We start from the raw sequence: 27,334 nt of genomic DNA, 5'->3' as shown, positions 1-27,334 counted from the left end.
ATAGATCCTTAGCGCCCCACCTATTTAAACTCAACTCAGCCTTAGAGTCCTCTCCTGTTCAAAACGCAAAGGGAGGAGAAGAGAGAAAAGAAGAGAACGGAGAGGAAGAAGGGACAAAGGAGAGAAAGAAGAGAAGAAGAGGAAGCAAGAAAGACCAAGGCTGCCAAACCGTGGTAGGGAACCCTATACTCCTCACTCTTCCCTTCATTTTCTGTTGTTTTCATTATGAAACCCTTGCTGAATCCATGGTTGCCCCTCCTGGTTCAGTTGTATGAGAGAATCCATAGCAGCATCTCATCAACTACTTCCAATTCAAAAGTAATACCCTAAACCTAGTCAATTCTTTCCTTGTAATCTATTCCTAGACATAGGGTTAATAGTTTCTGGAATTTAAACCATGAAATTATCATCTATTGTGCCTACATATAATTAGATAGAATTGGAATAATTAGAAACCTATTTTATCTTTCATGCATGCTTAATCTCAACCCAGACCCCTTGCATGCATGCCTTGTTCTAGCCTAAGAACCTAACCCTAGTTCTGATATGGGCAAAGTTTGACCTTCGCCATCTTGTATGCTTAGATTATAGCATTTGGAACCAAGTTCCAGCTTTGCACGTTCGATTTGGTATAGTTGGAAACCCAACCTACCATGCATGGTGAATTCCATCTTAGATCTAATTGGGATGTGTTCTTGCTTGCTGAGCATCATTCCCATCGAGTTTGAACCATAATTGCCTTCTGAACAGATTTGGGAAATATATATGATTACTTGGATGCTATAAGGAGATCCAATCATATTGCATACATTGGGACAGCATTTTACACACTTAAGAATATTGGAATGGAATCAATCAAGGACATATGCACAAGAGTACAATTTAAGATTTGAAATTTATAGTCGAAATGCTTGGATAGAAAGATCATGAGACAAGATTACGCAGAAATACGTACTTGTGTGTCCTAACTTAAACACTGGATTTGATCAAACCATCGATGGAGTAAGATTTCCATACGGGTTGTTTGAGTCTGGAGGTATTCTATAATGTAGTCCTAGATAGGAGAAATCCCACTAGGAACCAGGGGAATAGGGTTATGTAATAGGGTTGGCCGAATGGGCAGATTTGGCTAATTAGGGCCAAAGTTAGGGTTAGGGTTAGGGTTTCGAACTAGGGTTTATTTGGTAAAGATGTGCAGGTTTTTAGGAGTCTAATGGTGTAGGTTAGGATGGATTTGGATGAAATTGGAAATCTAGGGTTTTGGGTAGGAGGCCTTATGAAAATGGACTGTTTGTAAAATCTAGGGTTTAGGGGCAGATTTTAGAAAAGGGGCTTATAGGGTTTTAATATGTAGGTTTAGGGGATCCTAATGATGTAAAGAGATTAGGGTTTGAAGGGGTTGTAAAATTCTGCTGTTGGGGGCAGAATCGGTTGCAGGTTTTAGGGTTTAATGGAGTGAGGGAATGGAGGGGTTAGAAGAAGAAATTGGGTGTCAAACTTACTGGAGATTCCACTGGCTGCAGCTTGAACAGATGTGAAGGATAGAACCACCTTTGAATTGAAGAAGATCCTCCCAACCATCACGGCGTAAGGAGTCAACCGGATTCCACCAGTCCCTTTCCATCTTGATGGAACCACAAGGATGCACACTCACAAGGAGCAACACTCAACAGAGCAGGGCAGCAGCAATGGCAGCAAACAAAAGCTTTTCATTAATCAAATTCGTGTACAAAGCTGGCCTCCCTTACAAACTTATATAGAAGACTCAAAAATAGACTTAGACACTAAAAAGGAATGGCCTAACCTTATCCCTAACCTATTAGGTAACTTAAACTAATTAGGAAACTAAAATACTAAAGGAAATAGACTCAAAACATGGCTGGACTTATAGAGCCCTAATCCAGCCCAACTTACATCACATGACCACTTAAGTTGTCACATGACCACTTAACCAAGTCACATGATCACTTAAATTAAACCAATTGGATGCAACCAATTTGAATCGGTTCAATTGAAAAACATAAAAATAAATTAAGTATAGGGCTAATCCCGTATGCAACCTATGTACCCCTAGTTTAGGTCCATTAAAGTGGCCTAATACATAGAAAACCCCTGGGAACAAAGGCCCGACATATGTCTATCTCAACCCTAGACTTATTCCTAATAAAATAAGCCCATTTGGGTGATGAATCTGCATCATTCTATCTACCTTTCAATCACACATAAATCCCTGGCTGTCAGGGTTCAATTATGGTATAGCTAGGTCTATATATATCTACGATTTGTTGATTATCATTTCAAGCTTAAGGTTCAGCTCTAGAGTAGACCTAGTTTTAAAAATTCTAAAATTTAAAATCTTTCAATTTATGTTCGTGTTTGGTTCTGCTTTACTAGTTGTACTTTCGTTTATGATATGTTTGGAGATAGTACTTCCTGTTTCCTTTCCGAATGTAAAAGCTTATGCCTCTTCAATTAAAATAAGAAACCAACTCTACCACCCCACTCCACCACTCTCTTATTCTAATGTTAGCAATGAAAATTTTAAGCAACCTAAGCTAGAGCACCTCAAGACAAATGAGTAATAACAATGTAATTGTCATGGCACTCATTAAGTTAATTTCTACATGGCTTTGACTTGGGAATGGTTGTAACCCATAATAAACACTATAATAACAATTCAACTCAACTAAGTCTCATCCCTACTAATTGGGGTCTATTACAAGCATCCTGTTTCACCATTCATCACGGTGTTAGTTTAAAAACATCCATAGGGTTAGCGCTACATAATTTACAATGACAAACTAACTTCTACATGGCTTTGTAATGCAAAAGTCGACCTCGAACCAGGGAAACCATCAGTAGATCAATTGCAGCCAGGATCAACACAATAAGGATGAACAAATTGAATAACTGAAACTTTTATTGCTTTTTTTCCTGTTTACATATGAAAGAAGAACATAAAAAATATTAAATAAAAAAAAAAAAAGACAAGAAGGAGGGGATATAGAAAGATGGAGGGGGTAGGCTATCTCAGCATTAGGTCTCTCACCCACAGCTATCTCAACTGTTGAACACAAGTCTTCTCAGACCAAACACTTGCAAGCAAGCAATAGAAATTCCATTAATCAAGTCTAAATTCTAGTACAACTGATGGGGCCTATTGATAGCTTGGCCTGAGCTTCACAAAATAGAAAGTCTCAAAAATAGAAACCAAACAAAAATAGAAACTAAGTCTAACTAAAAGGAAACAAAGGACTGAAATAGAAACTTAAGAAAATAGAGACTTCTAAATAAAAGCTAAGCCTACTTTCTAAATCTGAAATTAGAAACTAGTACTAACTTGCTAAAACTGAATTGTCTATCTAATCTCCTATTACAACCAAACTGGAAAATAGAAACAAGGTAAACTAACATAGCTAAACAAAATACGAACAAAGCTGTCCATATGTGCCCTCAAATCACTGTTCACGTGAATAGTAACTCAGGTACTGTTTATGTGAACAGTAACTTTTTTTTAATTTCTGTCTTGGTCTCTTATCTTCTTCATGCTCCTCTCTGGGCTAGGGCTGCCTTAGGTGATGCTCCATCGAACCAACAAAAACTTGCCACGTCATCAGACCAGGCTGCCCCTCACAGCAGTTGAATCCCACAAACTTGCTGGGCTGGTTTTGGGGCTTGTTCGCGGGTACATATGGACTTGTGATCTACATCACTTTGATTTGGGGATGGTTGTACCCCATAAAAAACTCTACAACAATTCAAATCAACTATGCGGTATCCCTACTAACTGGGTCCACTGCACAAATCTTGCTTCGCCATTCAACTCTCTATAGGTTCACTTGTTTCCAGGTAACAATCATGAAAAAGAAAAATAATCAAGCAAATTCCTACCTTTTTATACCGATTTTGCCTGATTATTTTCCTTTTACAAGGATTTTACCTGGAACCAAACATAACCTTAAAATCACAGTCAATGCAAGTCAAAAGACATTTATATGGTAAGCCCTCACAATTTACAGTGACAAATTTAATCTGTATACGGCTTTGACAAGCAAGGCTGCTCTTTATCACTATTTACCTTTTGTTAGCAGAGGTGCCGACTTTGACAATTAGTGTATATTGAGAAACGCAACTTACTTGCAGGATGGACAACATGGAGAAGGGAGGGTAACATGATTAAAGAGACAGGTAGACAAATAAATAAATGAAAACCAGTCTCTATGCGGCTTTGACAAGCAAGGCTGCTCCTTATCTACCTTTTGTTAGCAGAGGTGCCGACTTTGACAAATTAGTGTATATTGAGAAACGTAACTCACTTACAGGATGGACAACATGGAGAAGGGAGGGTAACATGATTAAAGAGACAGGTAGACAAATAAATAAATGAAAACCAGTTTGGCTGGTCAATGAAACTGGATTTGACCAACCGCATCACATATTCTGGTTCCAAGCTCCTAAAAACCGGCTGGTTAAACTGGGAAACCATAACTGGACTCCTTTCCTGTTTGCTGCAAGGTATGTTTCTCAAAATATGAGACACACAGCAATGGGGACACAGAAGAAGTAAGAGAACATAGGCGTCACAGCTTTTATTAAAATTGAGACAGCCATAGAACTGCAAGGCCTTAACAGTTGACAGTCTGAGCAATGCACCACTCTGATTGGCGCTATGGAATCAAATGAAGTGAATGAAGAATCATCCCATTCCAGCATCAATGGGCTGACTGATCCAACAATTATTCTGATGACACTCGGAAACTCCAATCATTAAAAAAAAACGTATCCACTTCCAAAATTCAACAGAGTTATACTGGCTGCAGTTTCCAAAACACGAGAATTAAGGGTATAGGGTACCTCTGATATATGAGACCCACAGCCCATCAGAAGAGAGGGGGGGGGGGGGGCTGTAATGTGTGGCAACACCTAGTCCCCCAGTTGGCCACACATATAGAGGTTGAGACTGGAAATAAACTTTGTAAATTCTAAACTGTTTTCAAAGAATATAACAGTTAAATATTAGCCTGCATTCAAAAGTAACACAGACAAAAGAACAGATCTTTACCACCACACCCAAGCATGAGTTGTCAAGTCCCCACCCAAATAAGAAATTAGGGTTGTTGGAAAATTAACCATTAGAATATGGCTTTCACTAAAAAAATCCAAGTGGAAAAGAAAAAACTAGCTTTTCGATTAGCATCGAGAATATTAATTGCGGACCTTGTGTTTCAGCCTTCGAAGGACAAAAGGTCGAAGAACTTGATGAAGACGATTTATAATCAAAAGATTTTCCTCCTCGGACAGTAAAGCCTGCTCAGTGATAAGCATCAACAATTAAAAGTAAGGAAAAGATTTTACAGAGAAATTAATAAAAAGTCTATTTCCCAAAGCCCCAAAAAAGGCCAATGCTTACTTGATCAGGTGAATTATCACCACCACTTTCAAATGGTTTGTTGAACCATTGAGAGAAATCCTCTGATGAGTTGAAAATGTTTGGTAACAAGAAGTTGAGTAGGGCCCACAATTCTTCAAGATTGTTCTACACAAAACCATAAAGATATAAAATTAGTTACCAATAATATCTGCAAACAACAACAACCAGAGGTCATGCTAAAATTCAAGTCAGAGCCAGACGCAGGAAACCTACAAATTAAAACAGAAATTTCTAGCCAAAGATCCAAGAAGGGGTTACAGAATCAACATCCAGGCATTCATTGTAAAGCATTTTATTGTACTGACAATCTATGACTTGACAGAATCAATACGGCATACTTATTATCATCCCAGAAAGGGGGGGAAGAAGCAATTATGATGGTTTATACACTAAACAAATGATTAAGAGGTGAACTTGATAAGGAGGTGACATCTATTAATAAAAAAGCTGGCAACTTCATCTAGCTAAAGAGAGGGGGAGGGAAAAATAACATCTCATGGTATGGGACTCAAAGAGTAACAGCAAGAGTCAATCAGGAAAATGAGAAAGGTAATACCATAAACGTAGAACAAGCCAGAAGCACAAGATAGGGTCGTCATTAACCTGTAGAGGTGTGCCAGTCAACAGCAATCTATGGGAGCTCTGATAGAGTTTCAAGTCCGCATTCAGCTTGCAGGAAGCATTCTTTATGCGATGGCCTTCATCGATTATAATATAATGCCAATTTATTTTGCTTAGTCTAGGTCTATCGTGTTTGTTCATCAAATACTCATATGTGGTCAGAAGGACATTGAATTTTCCATGGACAATCCTTTCCCTGCAGGGACAAATGAAAATGGAAATCATTCTCTAAGCAAGCCAAATGACACAAAGCGAACTTCACAATGATATGCCATTACTTGAATAGTCGACGCCGCTCCTCAGGAGGTCCAGCATATGCAATCTTGTTTATACCAGGGGCCCAGATGCTAATTTCTGACTCCCATCCAGGTAACACAGAGGAAGGTACTACCACTAGGAAAGGTCCTCTATCATTTTTTGTTTCCATTAGATAACAAATCAGAGCAATAACCTGCAAAGGTACAGCTTATCAGATTCGTAACAAGTCAAGAAGCTGTGACAAACAGTAACCAGAAAGAGGCCTACATTAAAGTATTGTTGGTTCCAGATGACACCAAACCATACCTGGACTGTTTTTCCAAGACCCATTTCATCAGCGAGAATTCCATTCAAATGATTATTGTACAATGAAACCAACCACTGAAGACCATTCATTTGGTACCTACATATCAACAATAAAACGTTCAAAACATAAAGTTAAAAACAAAAACTTATCCAAGAATATTTTCTGTAATCTATGCTCCACCAGAAATGCTTCAAAATAATACACATGAAGAAAAAGAAGAGATTTTATGGAAGAAAATCCAGAAAGAGTCAAAATTCAACTTACTCCCTCAATTTTCCACCTTGAAGACAAGTTGGCTGCTCTGTTATGTTCTCTTTTATACTGCATTAGACAATTTTCAATACTTCAACGTATTAAATTTCCAACAGTAACAATTAAGTCTCAATCAGCAGGCAGAATTATGTTTTGATAAACAAATTAAAGTACATTCAACAATCTTGGCAACAAATTTATGAGAAAACCCAAAAAGAAAAAAAAGAGAGAGAAAGAAGTGACAAAAGGAAAAGCCAGGCCTCAACAATAGTCCAGAATTTAAAGTTGGAATATTATGACCTAAGAAAAGAAAAAGTTGTAATTCTAAGAGTGGGAAAGAACTTCAATCACAGTGACCAAACAAAAAGACAAAGGTTTGGCATAAATACCTATGAGCCATCAGATAGTACTTTTCATTGCTTTCCAGATAATGCTGCAAATAAAATTTGATTAAAATCAGACACAGAATTTTTCTTTAAAATTAAAACAAAATGAAAAAAGAAAGAAAGAGATCACAAAGAAGCAACTTGCCTGTGCCTGGTCACTCTCATCTTCGTTCTCAATAGCAACCTCATTTTTCTCAACAACATTTGCAGACCTACCCTCATCCATTTCCATCTCAAAACGTCGTGCCATGGTCTTTGACTCTTGTACTTTGGCACCCAGCTTCTGAAGATATTTTTCAGTCTCCTTTAGCAGTTGCTTAACACGATCCGACTTGGCATCCTATATGATTATGTTAATGTAATAAAATAAAATAATAAGCATACATTACCATTCAAAATTGAAAAGGGAAATAATAAGTATACACCACACTAGGGCACCAAAACTTAATAGATCTACCAGACCTGAACCATTCGTAAGTACCCCTCCACATCATTGTTCTTTAATAGGTTAATCTTTTCACGCTGAATTCTGTCAATCTTCTCACGGTGTATCCGCTCCTTCCTTTTATGAAACTCTTTTACATGTTTGTTGAAACCCTTCCAGCGCTCTCTTTTAATTTTAAACCAGTCCTCCATTTTCTCCCTAAAATTCAAAGTAACCAGTCGAGTTATAAGAAGAACTATAACAATGAGGGCATCAAATAAAATAAATTAATCAAAAAGAACCCAACCTGTAATAGCGAAAGAATTGGCTAACTTAAAAAAGAATACAGAAAAATCTATTTTTACAGCCCCACAGTAAACGTGACTCCTTATATTTCCACATAAACCTAAGAACACTTACAAAATAATACATGACTGAAACATAATGAGAAAAATCTATTCAGAAAAGATACACACTTGTGAACTTCAATTTCAGAAAAGAACTCTTTCTGCCTCTCACGGATTCTCTTCTGTCGCTCCTCCTTCATTTTCTGTTCAAATTTTTCAAGCTGTTTTATCCGCCTTCCATGCTTATGTTTCTTAACTGCCTTCAAACGATCCATGTCAGCTGTGACAGGCTTGAAGAAATCATGCAGAAAATCACTGCCACAAGAAAACAAATACTCCCTCAGAAGAGATAATCCCAAAAAACAGACACCAAGTCAGAAGGACAGGATGACATGATCAAAATTAATCATGTAAGTAAACAAAAGATAAGGACTTTAGAAATGCCAAGTAGACAAAGATATATAATTACCTCCGCAAGCGACGTTGAAGCTTAAGCAGCTGTAGCTTTTTCAGTTCAATAACACTTCTTGTCTTAGCAGAAATATCTTCAGATGAACTCACGGTCTCCTGCACCATAAGTGTTAGCACAAATCAAAGTTGACAACTACAAAAAACACTTCTACCTGGCAAAAACAACGCATTGTCATTCAATTCTTTCAATAAATAGAAACAAGCATTGATATGAGAATATGAAAGATGATAATAAATTTCACAGTACAAAACAACAAATACAAAAGAGTTGTTCAATTAAACTGGTGTAAGAAAAGCCAGAAGCAAATCCACTGAGAATAAGAATAATTCATTTCAGATACAAAAGTTAAAAATTTACAAATAAGGGAAAACATGTTATAACTTGTGATAATATACTCCATGGAAAGATGGAGACCATTGGGCTATCTAGCATTAGATTATGTAACGTAGCAAGCCTTTTACCCATGGACATGGTTTTCTAAATATAAAGCAACCAAAAGAACCTTAGAAGCCGTAGTTCCTACAATGACAATGTTAAGATCTATCGTTTTATGTTTACCATATTCTGGGGGTATTTTAGTCCTGTTTATGTTTCTACTTTCTAGTTATTTCTAGTGTCTTAGGGGTATTTTGGGGTAATTGATTGTATTTTAATTATTGCTGAGATTATAAAAAAGACTCCCCTCCCCACGATTTGGTTAATTACAAATCGTGGGAGAGTTTCATACTCTCTATCGATCTCTCTCTTCTCCTTCTCTTTATTCTCTATTTTCTTCTTCTTCTTCTTTGTTCTCTACTGCTGATTAGCCTAGGGTTCTGTTCTGTTACATGGTATCAGAGCACTAAGTCTGATCCACAGTCCTCCTTGGTGTTGAGGTTTTGAAGGCTTCTCCTTCTCCTTGCTCTCTTGCCGTGGTCCACAGCAACCAAATGCTGTATTCTCTTGTCTGAACCCGAGTCATACACTAATGAAGGACTAGGGTTCCCTGATATGCTGAAGACTGATCGTGTTTTGCACCTGCTGCTGTCCAAGATTACTGCAAATTGAAGTTGTGTTTATTTTCATCTGAGAAATCGATTTCTCAAAACCCTATGAAATCGATTTTTTTTCTCTTCTCCTGGGAATTCTTCTTCACATTGGCTGCTGGTTTGGGGATCTTTATTCTCTTTATTTTGGTGATTATTTACACCAATAATTGGTCACATATTGGGCTGTTTTAGCCTCCTCTGCAGATTGTCGATTTTTACCCTAATCAGGGTTTTGGCTGGAATCGATTTAGTGCCTTATTCCCATTTATTGCTGGTTGTTGCTGCTCTCTATATTTCCCAGGAATTATTTTACAGTTTTTACTTGGTCTCATGGCTGAATCTAAGCCTCCTACAGACAACTTCAATATTCAGATTACTACCATTAAGTTAAATGGTGCCTCCAACTACCTTCTTTGGTCTCAAGCCTTTGAAGTTTACGTTACTGCTCACCGGAAGATATCTTATCTCACTATGACACCACCAGCTCCTACTGATGACAAATATGATGATTGGAAGGCAGAAAATGCCACCCTTCTGTGTTGGCTTTGGAATAGCATGGAACCTTCCATTGCCTCTAATGTTATGTTTAATAAAACTGCCAAGGGAGTTTGGGAAGAACTCAAGGAGAGCTATTCTCAAGATACCAATCTGTCCAGAATTTATGATTTGTATGAGAGGTTTTTCTCTTTCAAGCAAGAAGGGAAGTCTCTTGGCGAATATTACAGTTCACTAAAGGGGATGTGGGAAGAACTCAATGTGTACCAGCCTATATCTACTGATGCCTCTGTGATTAAATCCCAACGATCAGAATTTTTGGTTGCTAAATTTCTCTCTGGATTGGACTCTGATCTTCAATCCGTCAAGAGCCAATTACTGGCTGGTGAGAAGATTCCATCTATGAATGAAGCATATTGTCGAATCCAGAGAGTTGTTTCTCTTACGGTGGTGAAATCTGATTCAGCCCCTTGTCTCTAAAGATACTTCTGCCCTCTTCACTTCTACTGGAGGGCGTGGTCGTGGTGGTGGTACCTCTTCTCAAGGTCATGGTTCTGAATCTGGTCGTGGACGTGGGGCTGGTTCTAGTGGTTGTGGAACTGGTTCTCACCTTGCTGGTTCGTCTTCTGGTGATAGTGGTTCTCGGTGGTGCTCTCATTGTGGTCGTCCTAACCACACTATTGACAAGTGTTGGCTGAAACATGGCAAACCACAATGGGCACGAGAGCAGTTTGCAAACGCTGCAGTTTCTGATGGAGCGGCTGATTCTGTGCATCCTCCTGACACTACACATGGGTCTTCCACCAATAGTGGTAGTTCCTCCAATGACCTGGTTTCTCAACTCTTACAACGCGTTCAGCAACTTGAGCCATCTTCATCTACATCTACAGCTGTTCTTGCTCATCCAGGTACATCCACTGCATGTCTTGCCTCCTCACCTTCTCCGTGGGTCATTGACTCCGGTGCCTCTTCCCACATGACTGTTAAGCCCAATTTATTTTCCTCATTTACTCAGTCCGCTGTCCCATCTCGGATTTCTATTGCCGATGGGTCCTTTATACCTGTTACTGGGCATGGGGACATCCCCTTATCTTTTGTCTTTTCTTTATCTGATGTTCTTCATGTACCTAAGCTTCCTCTTAATCTTCTATATGTTAGTCAATTAACTAAGACTTTGAATTGTTCTATAACCTTTCATCCTTCTCATTGTGTCATTCAAGTTCTTGCAACAAAGACGACGATTGGTGGCGGGCATGAGAAGGGTGGCCTCTATTATTTTGATTTGGCATCTACTTCTACGGCAGCGGTTGCTACTTCTTCTAGTGTGTCTCCTTTACATTGGCATTATCGTCTAGGACATCCTTCATTATCCAAGCTGCGTCATCTTGTTCCTAGCTGCAAATCTGTCTCCCGCATTGAGTGTGAAGCTTGTGAGCTTAGCAAGCATCATCGTACTGTGTTTCCTTTGAGTCCAGAGTCTAGGAGTACTTCTTTGTTTCAATTAGTTCATTCTGATATTTGAGGTCCTTGTAGGGTCAAGAGTCGGTTAGGTTTTTCTTATTTTGCTAGTTTTATTGCTGATCATTCTCGTATGACATGGTTGTACCTCTTGAAGGACCGATCTGAATTTGTATCTATTTTCAAACAATTTTATAATGAAATTCGTGTTCAATTTGGCGTTCATTTGAAAATTTTGCGCACTGACAATGCCCTAGAAATAATTCAAAGTGAGGTTTCCTCCTTTTGTTCTGACAATGGCATCCTTCATCAAACTAATTGCTCCTACACACCGCAGCAAAATGGTGTGGCAGAGCGCAAAAACCGCCATTTGTTAGACATTACTAGGTCATTGATGTTTCATATGAATGTCCCAAAGTTCTATTGGGCAGATGCGGTATTAACAGCTTGTTTCTTAATTAATCGGTATGCCTTCCTCCGTTCTTAATAATCAAATTCCTTTTAATATTGTTTTTCCTGACAGGGCTGTTTTCTCTCTTCCCCCTCGTGTCTTTGGTTGCCAATGTTTTGTTCATGTGCTTCGCCCTGGTCTTGATAAACGATCTCCTAGGGCTATCACGTGTTTGTTCCTTGGCTATTCTAGTACCCAGAAGGGTTACAGGTGTTTTGATCCCGTCTCTCGCCAGCAGTTTGTTTCCGCTGATGTTACCTTTTTTGAAAACTCCCCTTATTTTGTTGGATCTTCTGTTGCCCTTGATCTTGAGTTTGATACTGGTGGTGGCGATAGTGTCGTTGCTGCCCCTGTTCCTCCTCTTCCATTGGTTGCAAATCCTGATTCCACATCAGTTAAGGTCTACACGCGTCGTGCCCAACAGCAGCCACCATCTTTGCCATCTCAAACTATTGTGGCAGCCCCTCCACCGTCACCAGCTGACTCCTTGCCTGCGGATCCAACTTTAGACACTGATGATCTCCCCATTGCACAGAGAAAAGGTACTCGTACTTGCACTCAACATCCTCTTTACCCATTGGCTAATTATGTTTCTGTTTCTCATCTTCCACTCCATTATCGTGCTTTTGCTGCTGCTTTACACTCTACTTTTCTTCCCACCTCTTATACGTCTCCCTTGTCCCACCCTGGGTGGAAACTTGCTATGGATGTGGAAATGGATGCCTTGCTTTCTCGTAAAACCTGGTCATTGGTTGATCTACCGCCTGGTAAAGATCTTGTTCGGTGTCGTTGGGTGTACACAGTTAAGTACAATCCAAATGGCACTGTGGAGCGGCTCAAGGCCCGTTTGGTTGCCAAGGGGTTTACACAGACCTATGGGGTCGACTACTTCGAGACCTTCTCTCCTGTTGCGGGTTAAATTCTGTCCGTATTTTGCCTTCCCTGGCCGTCAATCTTGACTGGCCTCTATTTCAGATGGATGTGAAGAATGCTTTCTTCTATGGTGATCTCCAAGAGGAAATATACATGGAGCAACCTCCTGGTTATGTTGCTCAGGGGGAGGATAGTGTCCGGGTTTGTCGCCTTCATAAGGCAATTTATGGACTGAAACAGTCTCCCCGCGCGTGGTTTGATAAATTCAGCAGTGTTGTGGCTAGTTGTGGGTTTTCTCAGTGCTATTCTGACCACTCTATCTTTGTTAGACGTCAGGGGTCTAACGTGGTCATCTTAGTAGTCTATCTCAGGTACTTTCTTGGTATTAAGGTTGTTCGCAGTTCTCGAGGTCTTAGCTTATCTCAGAGGAAGTATGTCCTTAATTTACTTGATGAGACAGGAATGTCAGGTTGCAAATCTATTGATACTCCTATGGATCCCCATGTTAAGTTTGGTTCTTCTGCTGATGACAAAAAATTTAGTGACACACATCAATACCGACGCCTAGTCGGTAAACTTATCTATCTTACAGTTACTCGTCCCGATATTTCCTTTGCTATGGGTGTTGTTAGTCAGTTCATGCAAACACCTAAGCAAATACATTGGGATGCTGCTTGTCGCATTTTACGCTACCTCAAGGGTGCTCCAGGTAAGGGGTTGGTTTATTGTCGCCATGGTCATACCAGCATTGTTGGGTTCTCTGATGTTGATTGGGCTAGTTTTGATGGCGATAGACAATCGACTACAGGTTATTGCACTTTCTTTGGAGGTAATTTGGTTACTTGGAAGAGCAAGAAACAGACCATTGTTGCCCATTCGAGTGCAGAGGCTGAATACAGAGCTATGGCTCATACAGCTGCAGAATTGATGTGGGTTCATTCTTTTGCTCATGAGCTTGGTTATTGCAGTGATCAGCCCATGGAGATGTACTGTGATAACCAAGCTGCCATCTATATTGCCAACAACCCCGTTTTTCATGAACGAACCATGCAAATTGAAGTTGACTGTCATTTTGTTCGAGATGCTGTTCAGAAGAAGCTGATTACTACCCCTTTTTGTTCGTTCCCAGTTTCAGCTTGGAGATATGTTTACGAAGGCTCTATTTAGACCTCAGTTCTTGAGTGGTTGTTCCAAGCTGGATCTTGGAGATGTCTACGCTCCAGCTTGGGGGGGAGTGTTAAGATCTATCGTTTTATGTTTACCATATTTTGGGGGTATTTTAGTCCTGTTTATGTTTCTAGTTATTTCTATTGTCTTAGGGGTATTTTGGGGTAATTGATTGTATTTTAATTATTGCCGAGATTAATAAGACTCCCCTCCCCACGATTTGGTTAATTACAAATCGTGGGAGAGTTTCATACTCTCTATCGATCTCTCTCTTCTCCTTCTCTTTATTCTCTATTTTCTTCTTCTTCTTTGTTCTCTACTGCTGATTAGCCTAGGGTTCTGTTCTGTTACAGACAACTTGTTAACAGCAAGGAGTTTGGGTTTCTAAGGGAAGCCATTGACCAGAGTCATTATAACTGGATCAAACCTCAGTTGTTTGGAGCATTGAGGTTTACAGCAAGGTGTTTAGTCTCAACTCTCAATACATATCAGCTGTATCGGGCTGATATGTATTCCAATCCTGGCTGTTGAAATGCACACACGGTACAACAACAGCTCAGCCTTATCCCAACTAAATGGGTTGGGCTACATGAATCCTTGCCCTCCAATCAGCTCTATTCGAGGTCATATTTGATACAAGGCCTAAGCTATGCATGTCTTTCCTTTTGGGTTTGCCCCAGGCTCTTTTAGCACCTTCAATCTTCATCAAATCACTCCTCAGCACTGGAGCATCCAAAGGCCTCCGTTAAACATGGCCATGCCACCAGAAATATATAAAAATAATACACAAAAATAAATAGGATGGATGAAGTGGAGATGCAAGTCCGGAGTGTTGGGTGATCGATGTATTCCATTAAAACTTAAAAGGAAAATAGGACAGTACGACCGGCTATGATGTATGGTGGGGAATGTTGGGCAATTCAGAAGCATCATATAGATAAACTTAGTGTAGCTGAAATGACAATGTTGAGATGGATGTGTGGCAAAACTAGGAAGGATAAAGTAAGGAATGATCATATTAGAGCTGATCTAGGAGTAGCTTCAATACATGATAAGATACGAGAAATTCATTTGAGGTGGCATGGCCATGTTCAACGGAGGCCTCTTTGGATGCTCCAGTATTGAGGAGTGATTTGATTCAGGTTGAAGGAGCTAAAAGAGCCCAGGGCAAACCCAAATTAACTTTAAGAGAAGTGGTAAGGAAAGACCCTGCATAGCTTAGGCCTTGTATCAAGTATGACCTCGAACAGAGCTGATTGGAGGGTAAGGATCCATGTAGCTGACCCCATTTAGTTGGGATAAGGCTGAGTTGTTAAAGTTATTGTATTTGTAATAGTACCCTTGAGTGATGCAGAATTGAGGTTCCTTCACAAGAATGCTTGAAGGAGGAAGAACAGGCCAAAATAATGGACTGCAGGTTTAACTTGGGTCAGTTTCGGTCCAGTTCTGATTCCAAACTGAACCTGCCACTGAAAATTTTTTGGCTCTCTCCAAAACCAGATTATGGGGTCTATTTGAGTTGTAATTGTTTTTTATTTTATTGTTTATAGAAGGTTGAAATAGCAGCTATAAGTTCCAATCCTTGTCGTTTTTACAAGTTTCTATTTTCGAGAGCTTTTGTAATACGACTTTAGTGGGGGAGCCTTGGCGCAACGGTTAAGTTGCGCTATTGCAACCATTAGGTTGCAGATTCAAAACATGGAAACAGCCTCTCCGTAAATCGGTTGAAGCTGTGTGCATTTGCCCCTCTCAGAACCTGCAGAAGCGGGAGCCTCATGCACTGGGACGCTCTCTTCGTAATATGACTTCCCCTTAGAACACACATGGGAGAGTTTTGTTTGTTCCTAAGTTCCATAAATAAAGAGAAGGGGCTCCAGCCTTCCCCATGATTTGAGATTCAAAACAAACCTTTGCTTTCTTCAGTTCTGTGTGATTCAGAGCTTGGTTGCTGCAGTAAACCCTGGAAAGATTGCAGGATTCAGGTTAGGTGGGATTCTTGCCCTGCAGTTCAGGTAGGACTCCTTAATATATCCCTCTTTCTTCAGTGAATCAGGTCAGTTTTTGCATTCTGTCATTCCTGTGCATTTTAACTCTTCTTCTTTCTTGTTTGGTTAACTGTTATTCTGTTATTTAGCTTCTGTTCAAATTCCTTTTCAGTTACAATAATTCCTTTTCTGTTTTCTTAAATACTAATTTTCTAAACCTTCTCTTACCTGCGGCTGCCAGTTTATATTTTCTGTTGCTGTGATTGAAGTGTTGGCTATCATTCTACTCCTCTGTAGTTTGTTACTCTGGTTTCCTATTTACAGCTTCTATTTTCCATCAGTTACAAATTATGTTCCAGAATTACTTTTTAATCCTATTTGCTATTTTGTTGCTATTTTCTAAAAGTTTCTATCTTCCTGAAATTGATTCTAAAACTGAGTTCTCTATACTGTTTAGTGGTGCCTGTTAGCTACATAATCTCTGCTTTCTGCCCTACTCAAAAACTGGTTTAGTTTGTCAATTCCTGCTATTGGTTTCTATTTTCTTTGGGTTTTGGCAACCTGCTATTTTGGGACCACTCTATATCTTGAAATCTGACCATCAGATTTCACACAAACTTCACTAGTTTGCTCCCCATACCCAATAGGCTATTGGGCTGGTCTTTTGTCCAGATCAGATTTGTCTTTGTTGAGATAGTGCAAATCTCCAGTTTCTGGTCCATTCCTAATCCCTGTTATTCAGGATTTCTTTTGGGTTTCTAAACCCTAACTTTTTAGGTGACCTGGAATTTCTATTCCTCTATCAACTATCAAGCAACCAACTTTGATTGTAAAGACCATAGTTTTTCGAAAGTCAAAACCAGAACAGAGGTTGAACTAAAAAAGACCCCGAGACTACCCTTTTTCCCAGTTTTTTCCAGTTGTGGCAAGAAACCAGGAAAACCAGGAGGAAGAGACACGAACCAGATAATAGCGGTTCCTTTTTTTGAAATCGACTGTAGGTTCAGTCTGGTTTTAAAAACTATGGTAAAGACAATTAAATCCAACACAAATCACTTCCCTTTTAATTCTAGAATGTGTTTACAGTTACTTTTTTTAAATATTTTCGGGAGGGATCGTGCACACACCTTGCGTTTTTTTATGTTTCTTCATTCTCTTTCCCCAACATCCCTCCCTCTCTCCCATTTATATTCAGAGCATCCATCTGATCCAGCAGCCAGCCCCTCAAAAAGTCCTGATCAGTACTTCTCCAAAAAGTACTCTAGAAACGGAGGCCAGCCAAGTACAAGACCAGACCGACTGCCTAGCCTGGCCTGGTTCAGATCCAGCCATTCCCAGCCAAATCATGGACTCCAGGAGCAATCAAAATTCTGACCAGCAGATTCTTTTTGTCTTTTTCATATTCCAAGGCACCATTAAGTACCTTCCCATTATCAGTTTTCAAAATCTTGATTGTAGTTTTCAATGTCTTGGGAACAAATTTCCATGTCTAAGAATTGTTATCTATGTTTGGGGAATTCCAAAGGGGTTTCGGAATTCAAGAGTTTCTTTAATGTTATTTTTCTGTACTGAAGACTTCCACCTCTACATAATGCAAATCCTGGCTGCTCTCAAAGGCACCCAATCGAATTTTACTGCATACTATCTCAGTATTTTCTTGTGCGACTCAAGTGGGCTTAGGTGAGATTCCTATAGCGGGGCACTAGTAGGACTCTAGCTTGCCGAGGTTATCTACTATCCAGAACTTTCTGGGCGGTTGCTGCCTTAGTGGTATTGGATGCCTTGTTCCTTATTTATGCCAAATATCATTTAATAAAACATTTACTTGAGATATTACTCATAAAGCAAATACCCCCCTGTTTAAATCCAATAAAAAGTCAAAAATCAAATTCAAAAGGATAAAAAAGTCAACCCCCTAGTGAAATTTTCAACTTTCTAATGTTGGGGTTTTTCTCAAATCTAAAAATTTTCATAAATCTTAATATGGTAAAACATTACTAAAAACCAAAAGTGCGGGAAAATATTCATTTGTTTTGATATCTAAAAAAAATATTTTGATTCAGAGCAATTTTGATAGCATTCGCATACACCAAATAAGGTTTGACCGGAATGTAACTCCTTCAATATAAATCAGATTTGAGCAATCTTGGATTTGCTGGGAAGCTGGTTTTGTGCTCTACCCAACACAAAAAATCTTACGTAAAAATAAAATCATTTGACCAGACAAACTGCTTAGAGAACAAGAACATTTCTCTAAATCGAGAGCAGTTTAATTACTTATAGATAAGATCATATTTTCTAAGAAAAGTATAAACCAAATGTGAGACTAGGTATACCATGACATGACCAATTCCAAGAACAGTATAACCCAACTGTATGTTTTGATTGTTTCAAACTTCCTATGGCCTGCTTCTTCAGTTTTGCTGTCTTCTTGTTCTATATTGATTTTTGACGACTTGATGTGGCTTAATATTAATTTTTGATGACTTGATGTGACTTAATATGGATTTTTGATGACTTGATGTGGTTTATTGTTGACTTTTGATGGCTTGATGTGGCTTAGTGTTGATTTTTTATTATATAAGGTATACATCGTAACATACTACATAATGTTAGAAAAGAGGGGAAATTAAAAAATAACACTCGGGCGCCTTGTCACCTAAGTGCTTAGGCACTCCTCCACTGCCTTAGGTCGCCTTGCCGTATGAGCACTTAGGCACCCCTCCACCACCTTGCCGCCTTGACATCTATGTTAAGACCGTACTTGTGAGAATCATGTGTGCCTAGGTGGAACTCCTACGTCTGAGCAACTAGTGGGACTCTAGGCTGCCACCTATCTATCTTCATCTTCAACTATCATCATCACCATCATCCTCATCATCTCCATCATCCATTTTCATCACTACCACAGGTATTTTATTTTAGATCTTGATAATATTCTCTTCCAGAATTGGTCTTGGCGTGATAGCCTCTTAGGCTACACTATTCTCCCTTCTCAAAATACTCATTAGAGGTCAATATAAAACTGCAAGAACGACGTATTATTGTGAAGCAAACAGAGCAGACCAACCACTCGAAGCTTTGTTAAATTAGTTTATGAAATCTTAAGCAGTACTTTTATCCCTGTCCCTATTTGAGTGTATTAAGAATCATACTTGTAGTGTGACAAATTATTAGAAAATAAAATTTACAAGTTTGTCACTTCTGCTCTAGATTTATTTATAGGTCTCAAAAGATTTGCCAATTTTCCAATAACCATCCAAGCAACATAAGAAGATGCAGACACAAATTCCAAGGTGATCTGAGAAACTTATGGTCAACCCACTAACAGCCATTAGTTTGAACAGGATTTATGTTTAGGTATTACCTTAATCAAGGAGGCGGCACCTCTTGGAGTAACGGTCTAAAGCTTAGGATGCCAGCATGAAAGCATGGATCCGAGTCTCAAGGTAGGCCCTTCATGCACAAATTGCCAGCGATAAGGACCAACTCCAGTTCACCCCTCACTCTCTCAGGATTTGCAAAAGCAGGATTGCACCAGGTTACAGTTCTTTTTACATCAATTAAGAGTTTTTTATTTTTTATTTTTTAACTAATGTTCGTTATGGATTGGTATAGGAATGTTACTCATAAAAATGGACAAGAATACAAGATGGAGAGCACAGGAAAGTAGTGAGAAATAAAAAGCATGGCCTAAACAAGGTTTTCAATCTTTCAAACAGCCTCTCCATGAAGCGGGGGTAAGGCTGCTACAAAACATGAAGAAAAAGAGGCCAAAACACTGTTCGCGTTACTGTTTACGTGAACAGTGCCACAGCCCCTTATTTTGCCTTGGTGGAATATTATTAGAAGATCCTTTCAGCCCAAGACCAGATCATGTGAAGACTTTTTAGAAGAGTCAATTTTGTCTATGTGTGGGGATTTAGAAGTTTCGTTTAGTTTCTCATTTTAGATTTAGAAAGTAGGCTTAAGTTTCTATTTTTAACTAGACTTAGTTTTCATTTTATAGTTTCTAATTGTTAATTAGACTTAGTTTCTATTTTATAGTTTCTAATTTTGTTCCTTGCATGTTGGCTGAACTATAAAGCCTAATCTCTATTTTCATTAGGTTTCTATTTTTAGTAGTTTCTTGGGGTTTGCCCTATATTAATTGTAAGGCTGTTGTAGCCATATCCCACGATTTGAATAATTGAACGAAAAAAAAATTGCTTTGAAGCAAAAGGTTCTCTTGTCCAATGGCTGTGACATGAAGGGCTAGGAGGCCTGGCTGAGAAAGCCAAAACCCTAGGGCTGAGAGAGCCTGGCTGGTGAGAGACGAATCTCCTTATCCAATTGCTGCTGGAGAGTCCTTGAAGACCTGAATCAATTCCTCAATCAACACCAAACATTGCTGCTGCTGTTTACCAATCAAGTGAAAGACCGTTGCACCCTCTTTTTTTTTTTTTTTAAACCTGAATATTAACTGGGACCCGGGCCAGCCCCTAAGATTTTATTAATGTCAATCCGTGGAAAAAGAATACAAGGGGGGGACGTCCCGCCTTACCCCAACCCAAGGAGTAAAAACCTCATCAAAACTAGAAAAAACCCAAACAAGCAATAACATGAAAAGCTTCACATTACACTCTAAGAACTGGTAACCCAGCCCTGTCTTCCCGAAGAATACACTGCAAGTCCCCTGGTGGCTGACAGCCAGTGTGGAAAACAACAGAGGCAGAAGTATCACAAGCTAGGATGGCAAGCCAATCCGCTGCCCTGTTACTTTCTCTGTGGGCGAAAGATAAGAGAGGCCAAGATGAACGTCTGAGGGCCATGGACTCCTGGAATCAGTACCATCCCCTCCATAAGCTACACCTCCCTTGTTGAAACATCCTGCTAATACTGGAGGAATCTGAGTTCACCACAAAATCAGTCAAGCCTAACTCAAGACACAACTTCAAACCATCTGTCAACGCCCGTAGTTCAGCAACAGAATTGGTGCACTCGCCATAGAGACTAGAAAAGACTGCAAAAACGACCCCTTCCTTATCCCTAATAATCCTTCTACCCCCTCCTACACCCAGATTACCTCTACAGGCACCATCAACATTCAGCTTCATTGAGGAGAAAGGAGGGCACCAATAAATAGGGATCGGCCACCACAGTCTGGCAGGCGGAGCCGACAAGCCCAAAACCTGTAGAATCAACCCTTCCCTAGGCGAAACCGAGGATCCAACCTTGGGAGAAACCGGCATGCCTTTCACCCAATTTTTTATTGCCTCGACAATAGTATTCGCCGATCGTCTGCACTCCTCGTGCCTTCTGTTGTTCCTTTCCTTCCACAACTCCCAAACAACTATGGAAGGTAGCAGCCTAGTAAGAAAAGCACAGAGGCTTTTAGAACTCGCTGCCTCGTGCCAAAACAGGATTCGGGTTTTGGCATCCTGAGCAGTTTTCACACTAATATCAAAAGACATGAGAAGAAGTTCCAGACCCTAGTAGCGATACCTCCTGAAACAAGACAATGGTCCGTTGTTTCTCTCCTAGGCTTCCCTCAACAGTTACACCTAGAAGCCAGGGGAATACCAACAGCCATCAAAGACTCTTCTATGGTTATTCGGCCATTGAGGATCTGCCAAGAAAAAAAACAAATCTTCGGGGGCAGGGACTGGTTCCAGACCCATCTGGCAAAGGGGACCTCAGGTGACCTACACTGCACCTCATTCCAGGCAGATTTAGTAGTAAACTGACCATCACTAGAAGGGGTCCAGACCAGAACATCCTTCTCTAAACCCACCACCACCTTCAGAGCAGTGACATTATGCCTAACCACATCAAAATCAACCTTGTCCAATACGGATCTCTTCCACAAGCCATTGTCCTCCAAGGCATCCTTGACTCGCAGCGACGTTTCGGCCTGCAGGGCATTATCCACAAAATCAATCAAAGGTCCAACTCCTACCCAATTATCCAGCCAGAAACAGATATCACCCGAGCCAATCAACCACTTTGACTTGGTCAGGACAAGATCCTTATGTGCCAGAGCGTTCCTCCAAGACTTTGAGCCTATCCCGCTCGAGTCCGCCAAAGCAAAGTGAATATTTTTAAAGAATTTCACCCTGAAGAACTCACTCCACAGAGAATGGTCAGCAAGAATTCTCCATAACCCTTTAAGTCTTAAGGCGATTCAAAAGCCTAACTCCCAGCCCTCCTTCAGCTAAGGGCCGACAAACCTTCTGCCAGTTCACCCAGACGCTTGCCCCACTCCAAGTCTCCCCAAAGAAAATCAGTAAAGATGCCATAGATCCTACCCAAGATTGCCTTAGGCGGGTCCAGGGTTGCAAGCATATGGATAGGGATGGATGCAAGAACATGCTCCAAGAGAGTAACACAAACCCCAGCAGACAAAAGTTTTATTTTCCAGCCTGCCACCTTAGCCCTTATTCTAACAATCAACTCATCAAAGTAACAAATTTTGAGCCTTCCAGAATGGAGGGAGGCCCCAGGTAAGTGATCGTGAGCGGCTTCCTAGCAAACCCAGTAACAAACCCCACCATCTGAGCTCTAGCTGAAGAGGTCTTGTCACCCAACAGGAAGCAGCTTTTGAGTTTGTTAACCATTTGCCCCGAGAAGCCTTCACACTAGTTAAGAAACCCATAATTTGTTACAAAGACCACTTTAGACCCCTTGTGAAAATAGTAGTGTCATCTGCAAACAAACAGTTAGAGATACCAGGGCAACCTCTAGGCAGCCGAAAAAAATCTGCACGCCCTTCCACAAAAAGATTTTTAGGCCCCCTACTCAGAACCTCTTCCGCCAGAATAAACAGAGCAGGAGACAAAGGGTCCCCCTATCTCAAGCCCCTGGAAGATTTGAAAATACCAAAAGAACAGCCACCCATGACTATGGAGAACCAACAATTCTTCGTTGTCTTCCTAAGTAAACTGATCCAAGCTTCAGAAAACCCAAACCTTGACAGGACCAAATAAAGGAACCCCCACTCCAAACGATCGTAAGCCTTGGCCATATCCAACTTGAGGATCACATTGCCTACCCTGGTCTTCCTGTTTAAATCACGAGTGATCTCCTGGACGATGGAAATATTGTCATGGATGCACCTTCCCTGAACAAAAGCGCCATGTTCTTCGACAACCAAAGCAGGGAGCAATCTTGCCAACCTGGAAACAATAATCTTGGCAATAATTTTATAGGAAAAATTACAGAGGCTAATGGGCCAAAAATCAGACATTACCTCCGGGCTGTCCATTTTAGGAACCAGCAACAGGTTAGCAGAAGTGAAGCTTCTGGGAAGAACGCTGCCTGCAAAGAAATCTCCCACTGCTGCCCAGACATCACTAGCAACAATCTCCCAGCAAGCCATGAAGAAATATCCTGAGAAGCCATCAGGGCCTAGAGCACTATCAGAAGACAATGAAAAAACCGCCCTTTTAACCTTCTCTTATGAAGGGGAAGCCAAGAGCATAGCATTATCTTCCTCCGAAACAGCCCTGGGAATTCGGCAAGCAAATCCACATCAACCACACACCCTTGAGTGGCAAAAATGTCAGAGAAATGATTCACCGTCGCTGCCTGAATAACCTCCTGGCCAGTGATCCACGCCCCATCCCCGGACCAAATTCTGTGGATACCGCTTTGCCTTCTCCTAACGTTAACCATGGATTGAAAAAATTTAGTGTTCCGATCCCCCTCTTTGAGCCAAGTAATTCTAGATTTCTGCTTCCAAAAGATTTCCTCCTGAAGCAAAACTCCCTGTAAAGCCTTCTTAGCCTCTTCAAAGGGCAACACCGACTCAGCGCTCCCAACCTGATCATAGGCCACCTCTGCCCTACTAACTGAGTCCTCTGCATCCCTAACATTCTGGTGGATATTGTCAAAAACCTCCCTGTTCCAACTTCTGAGAGAAAACCAAAGGCGTTTGAGCTTCATGAACAACACAAAAAGTGGCGAACCGAAGACAAGCGTCTCCCACTGACCCTTAAGAAATGCCTGAAAATCCGGATGCAACAACCACATTTTCTGAAATTTAAATGCGGAGACTGACTTACCGCCCGTGTCTGAAATAAAGAGCGAGACTAGCGCATTATCAAAGCAAGTCCTATTATAATGAACAACCTCGCACCTAGGAAAAGAAACTACCCAGGCCGACTCAACCAAGAACCTATCCAACCTAGCCATGACCTTTCTCACGCCTTCCTGATTGTTACACCAAGTGTAAAGATTCCACACGTAACCCATGTCAACGAGGGTAGCACTGCTCACAAAATTTCCAAACTCATTCAGAGCTGTCGAACAGGCCGGCCTGCCACCAATTTTCTCTGAGGGAGACAAAACCGTATTAAAATCACCCCCAATTGCCCAGGGAAGAGCGGAGTTTCTAGAGAAGCGAACCAGAGCATCCCACAAAACCCTTCTCTCCACCACCGAGCACAAGCCATGGACAAAAGTGAGAAGGAAACAAACCCCATTAGAAGCCAGACATTCCAGAGTAATAAACTGGCAATGTTCCTCTACTACTTTAACCTGTAGAGAGTCCTTCCAAAAATCCAAAGCCTTTCCGCAACATGCACCTTGTCGAAACCAACCCTTCTCAGCACCACCGGCGCCTTGGCAGGCAGCGCTTTTGGTTATGCAATAGCCACAATGCCAAAATTATGTAATTTGACTAATGCCTTCAGCCGCCTAGAAGTAGGCTTATTCCCGATTCCTCGAGCATTCCAGAATAAAAAATTCATTTGGAACTGGGAGTAGCAACATCCACCGGTCCCATTGACCTAGTGATTCTCCTCTCGTGCCCCCCCTTAGGAAGACGATGCCTCTTTAAAACCTTCCGCCTGTACACCTTTGCAGCACTGGAGGCAATAGCACGCACCGCTACACGCTTAGCCTTGGGGGGCCTAGCCGACTCCACCAGTCTTCCCTCCTCGCCCAACCTGTCAAAGGTTTTGTGGAGCCTCTCCTCAAGGGAAGCTCTAAAAGCTTTGAAGCTTTCCAACAAAGCCCCACAGTCCAAGCAGGCCAAGCTCGATTCTGCAACCTGGGAATCATCTCGAACATAGAGCAAACTAGCCTTGTCAACAAAGAACGGTGTTGAGGAGCTACCCATCGACTACAAGCCTTTAGGCAAGACCCGATCAGCACCTGCGTCAAAAGCATAGAACCCCTCGAATCCCGCCTGCCTGGGAACAACAGGCACAGCCACCCCCACAACCCCGGCAGCGCAAGGCATCTCCCCTTTAGGTGCCACCACAGCCCCTTCAGAATCAGAAATCTCCCCATCTTCCAAAGCCCCCGAGACCACCACCTGTCCTGCCGCAGCAATGGCACCATTGACATTGTCTTTAGCAGCCACCATCGTTCCGCTACCAAAGTCAGTAGAGCCAGCCGCTACCGAAGAGCGCGGAAACGGCGCCCCCTGGGCAGCAGGCCGCCATCGACCACCACGCCCAGGCCTGCGCTGATCCCTCGAAGGCCTCCCCTACCTAGGCGCAGAAACCCCAGGCACATCAGCAGCAGCTCACAACGAGCCCTCCCCCATCGGAATAAAAACTCCATCAGTAGTACAATTCTCACCCCCTCATCAACCACCACCACAGTGGCTTTCGCGACACTATTAGCAACGTCATCACCGCTCGAACCAAGAGGCAAATGACCCCCCTTCTTCCTGTTTTTAAAACAGACGTCAATGCCCAAGCTTCGAGCAACGAACACAGTAAACAAGCAACCTCTCGAAAATCACCTTCTGGTAAAAACAATCTCCACCACACCCAATCCATACCTTTGATGGAGGCGACGCCCGAAGATCAACCTCAACACACACCCGCGCAGCCACAGTGCGAGTGCGATTGGCAGTAGCGCTATCCACCTTCAACACCCTTCCAATCGCCCCAGCAATCAAAATTAGGTAGTTCCCTTGGTAGAAGTTGACTGGCAGACCTGTCAAGGAAACCCAAACTGGCGCAAGGGGTGATTCCCAACCCAAAATAAAATCCGAGGTCCACTTCATAAATCGCAAAGGAAATCCCTGGATATAAACATGTTCCTTCAACCACACCTTCACAAAATCCGATTGAAGAGCAAACCGAAGGAGCATATGCCTAGGGTCGAGCGTCAAAACAACGATGTCCCCCTGGAGGAAGAGGGATTTCTTCAAGAACTCCTTAACCAAGAACAACGATGGCCTTCCAAAGCTGCACTTGGCAATTAAAGCCGAAGAAAAAGCACGTTCCAAGAGTTGAACCTCCTCCTTGGAGAAGAAGACAACAGGGTCTCCAAAAAAGGACGAAGGCTTTTTTAATTCCACCTCCACAGGTGGAGTAGCAAGAGAACGAGAAACTGCCTTCGCAAAAGACACTGCTAGGGCCCCAAACTGTTGCACCCTACGGTTCAGTTTCTCTGCTGATTCTGCTGCAATTTCAAGGCTTCAGAACTCTTCAGCTAGTGAACCTATTGGGGCCATATTCGAAGCATCTGGACAGTACAACCTGCTCATCAATCAACTCTGTTTGGTTTCCCCAACTGCTGGCCAGACTGGTTTCTCCATTAACCTTCTATTTTGAAGGTCGGTTTCTAATTTCAAGTCCTTTTCATAACTCAACATTCAACCATCAGAATTGGCTGTAATTTGGAGCAAAGGACCTGATCAACATCACCACTCTACCTAAGTTTGGTAGCACAATCTGTTGGCCGGTTTGCTCTCAACCTCCTAAGTTACTAATTGTGATTTATTACTATTCCGATGTTCTGCTGCAACCTATCATCGATCCTACTGTAGAATGGTTCCTAATTGAACCCTTCTACATTATTGTTTCCATGTTTCGAACCCGCAACCTAATTGTTGCAATAGTGCAACTTAACCATTGCACCAAGGTTCGCCCACTTCATGACACCATCTGATGTAGATCCAAGCCTCCTCGAATTGAAGAAGCCACCCTAAATCTAGGGTTATAGTAGGAGCCTTAGTATAGCCTATACTCAGTTTATTTCAATTCTACTTAGTTTTATTTTCTGTTTTGTAATTGAACCGGCTTAAATTGGTTGCATCCAATTAGTTCAATTGGTTTAGTTTAAGTGAAGAGCTCCTATTGGCTAGTAGGATCTTATATCCTATTGGTTGATGAAGAATCTCAGCTATTTTTAGAGTTTTAAGTGTTTTTAAGTCAATAGGGGTAATTAGGTCTTTCTCTTTTAATTTGTTTTAAACTTCAGATTATAATCCTCCACTATTTCTGAAGGAGGTTTTTAACTTGTATTAGGAATAGGCTTAGGCCATATTATTAAATAGAAACGTGGGAGAGGCTCCCCCACATATTCAGAGTTTAAAAAAATACTTCGTTGAAGCTTGCTGTCTTTGCTGCTGCTCCTTTGCTCCAATCGTGAGTGCTG

The 27,334-nt window shown here is 41.2% G+C and overlaps 1 protein-coding gene across 9 annotated transcripts in view; it reads right to left on the bottom strand.

Moving 5' to 3' along the window:
* Positions 1-27,334, bottom strand: part of LOC122667698 (chromatin structure-remodeling complex protein SYD-like) — an 87,761-nt gene that overhangs the window by 40,476 nt on the left and 19,951 nt on the right. For all 9 annotated transcript variants that reach the window (XM_043864089.1, XM_043864082.1, XM_043864084.1 and 6 more), the window contains exons 7-17: positions 8,496-8,593; positions 8,156-8,341; positions 7,718-7,898; positions 7,401-7,595; positions 7,259-7,302; positions 6,882-6,938; positions 6,617-6,713; positions 6,331-6,503; positions 6,035-6,248; positions 5,411-5,536; positions 5,218-5,307 (exon numbers count right to left, since the gene is read on the bottom strand). In XM_043864089.1, the coding sequence (XP_043720024.1) occupies positions 5,218-5,307; positions 5,411-5,536; positions 6,035-6,248; positions 6,331-6,503; positions 6,617-6,713; positions 6,882-6,938; positions 7,259-7,302; positions 7,401-7,595; positions 7,718-7,898; positions 8,156-8,341; positions 8,496-8,593 (1,461 nt within the window). The remainder of the gene's footprint in view (positions 1-5,217; positions 5,308-5,410; positions 5,537-6,034; positions 6,249-6,330; positions 6,504-6,616; positions 6,714-6,881; positions 6,939-7,258; positions 7,303-7,400; positions 7,596-7,717; positions 7,899-8,155; positions 8,342-8,495; positions 8,594-27,334) is intronic.

Source organism: Telopea speciosissima, chromosome 7, assembly GCF_018873765.1.
Source record: "Telopea speciosissima isolate NSW1024214 ecotype Mountain lineage chromosome 7, Tspe_v1, whole genome shotgun sequence".
NCBI lineage: Eukaryota > Viridiplantae > Streptophyta > Magnoliopsida > Proteales > Proteaceae > Telopea > Telopea speciosissima.
The sequence above is the reverse complement of the archived record's forward strand: the minus strand, read 5'-3'. Positions and strand labels throughout refer to the sequence as shown.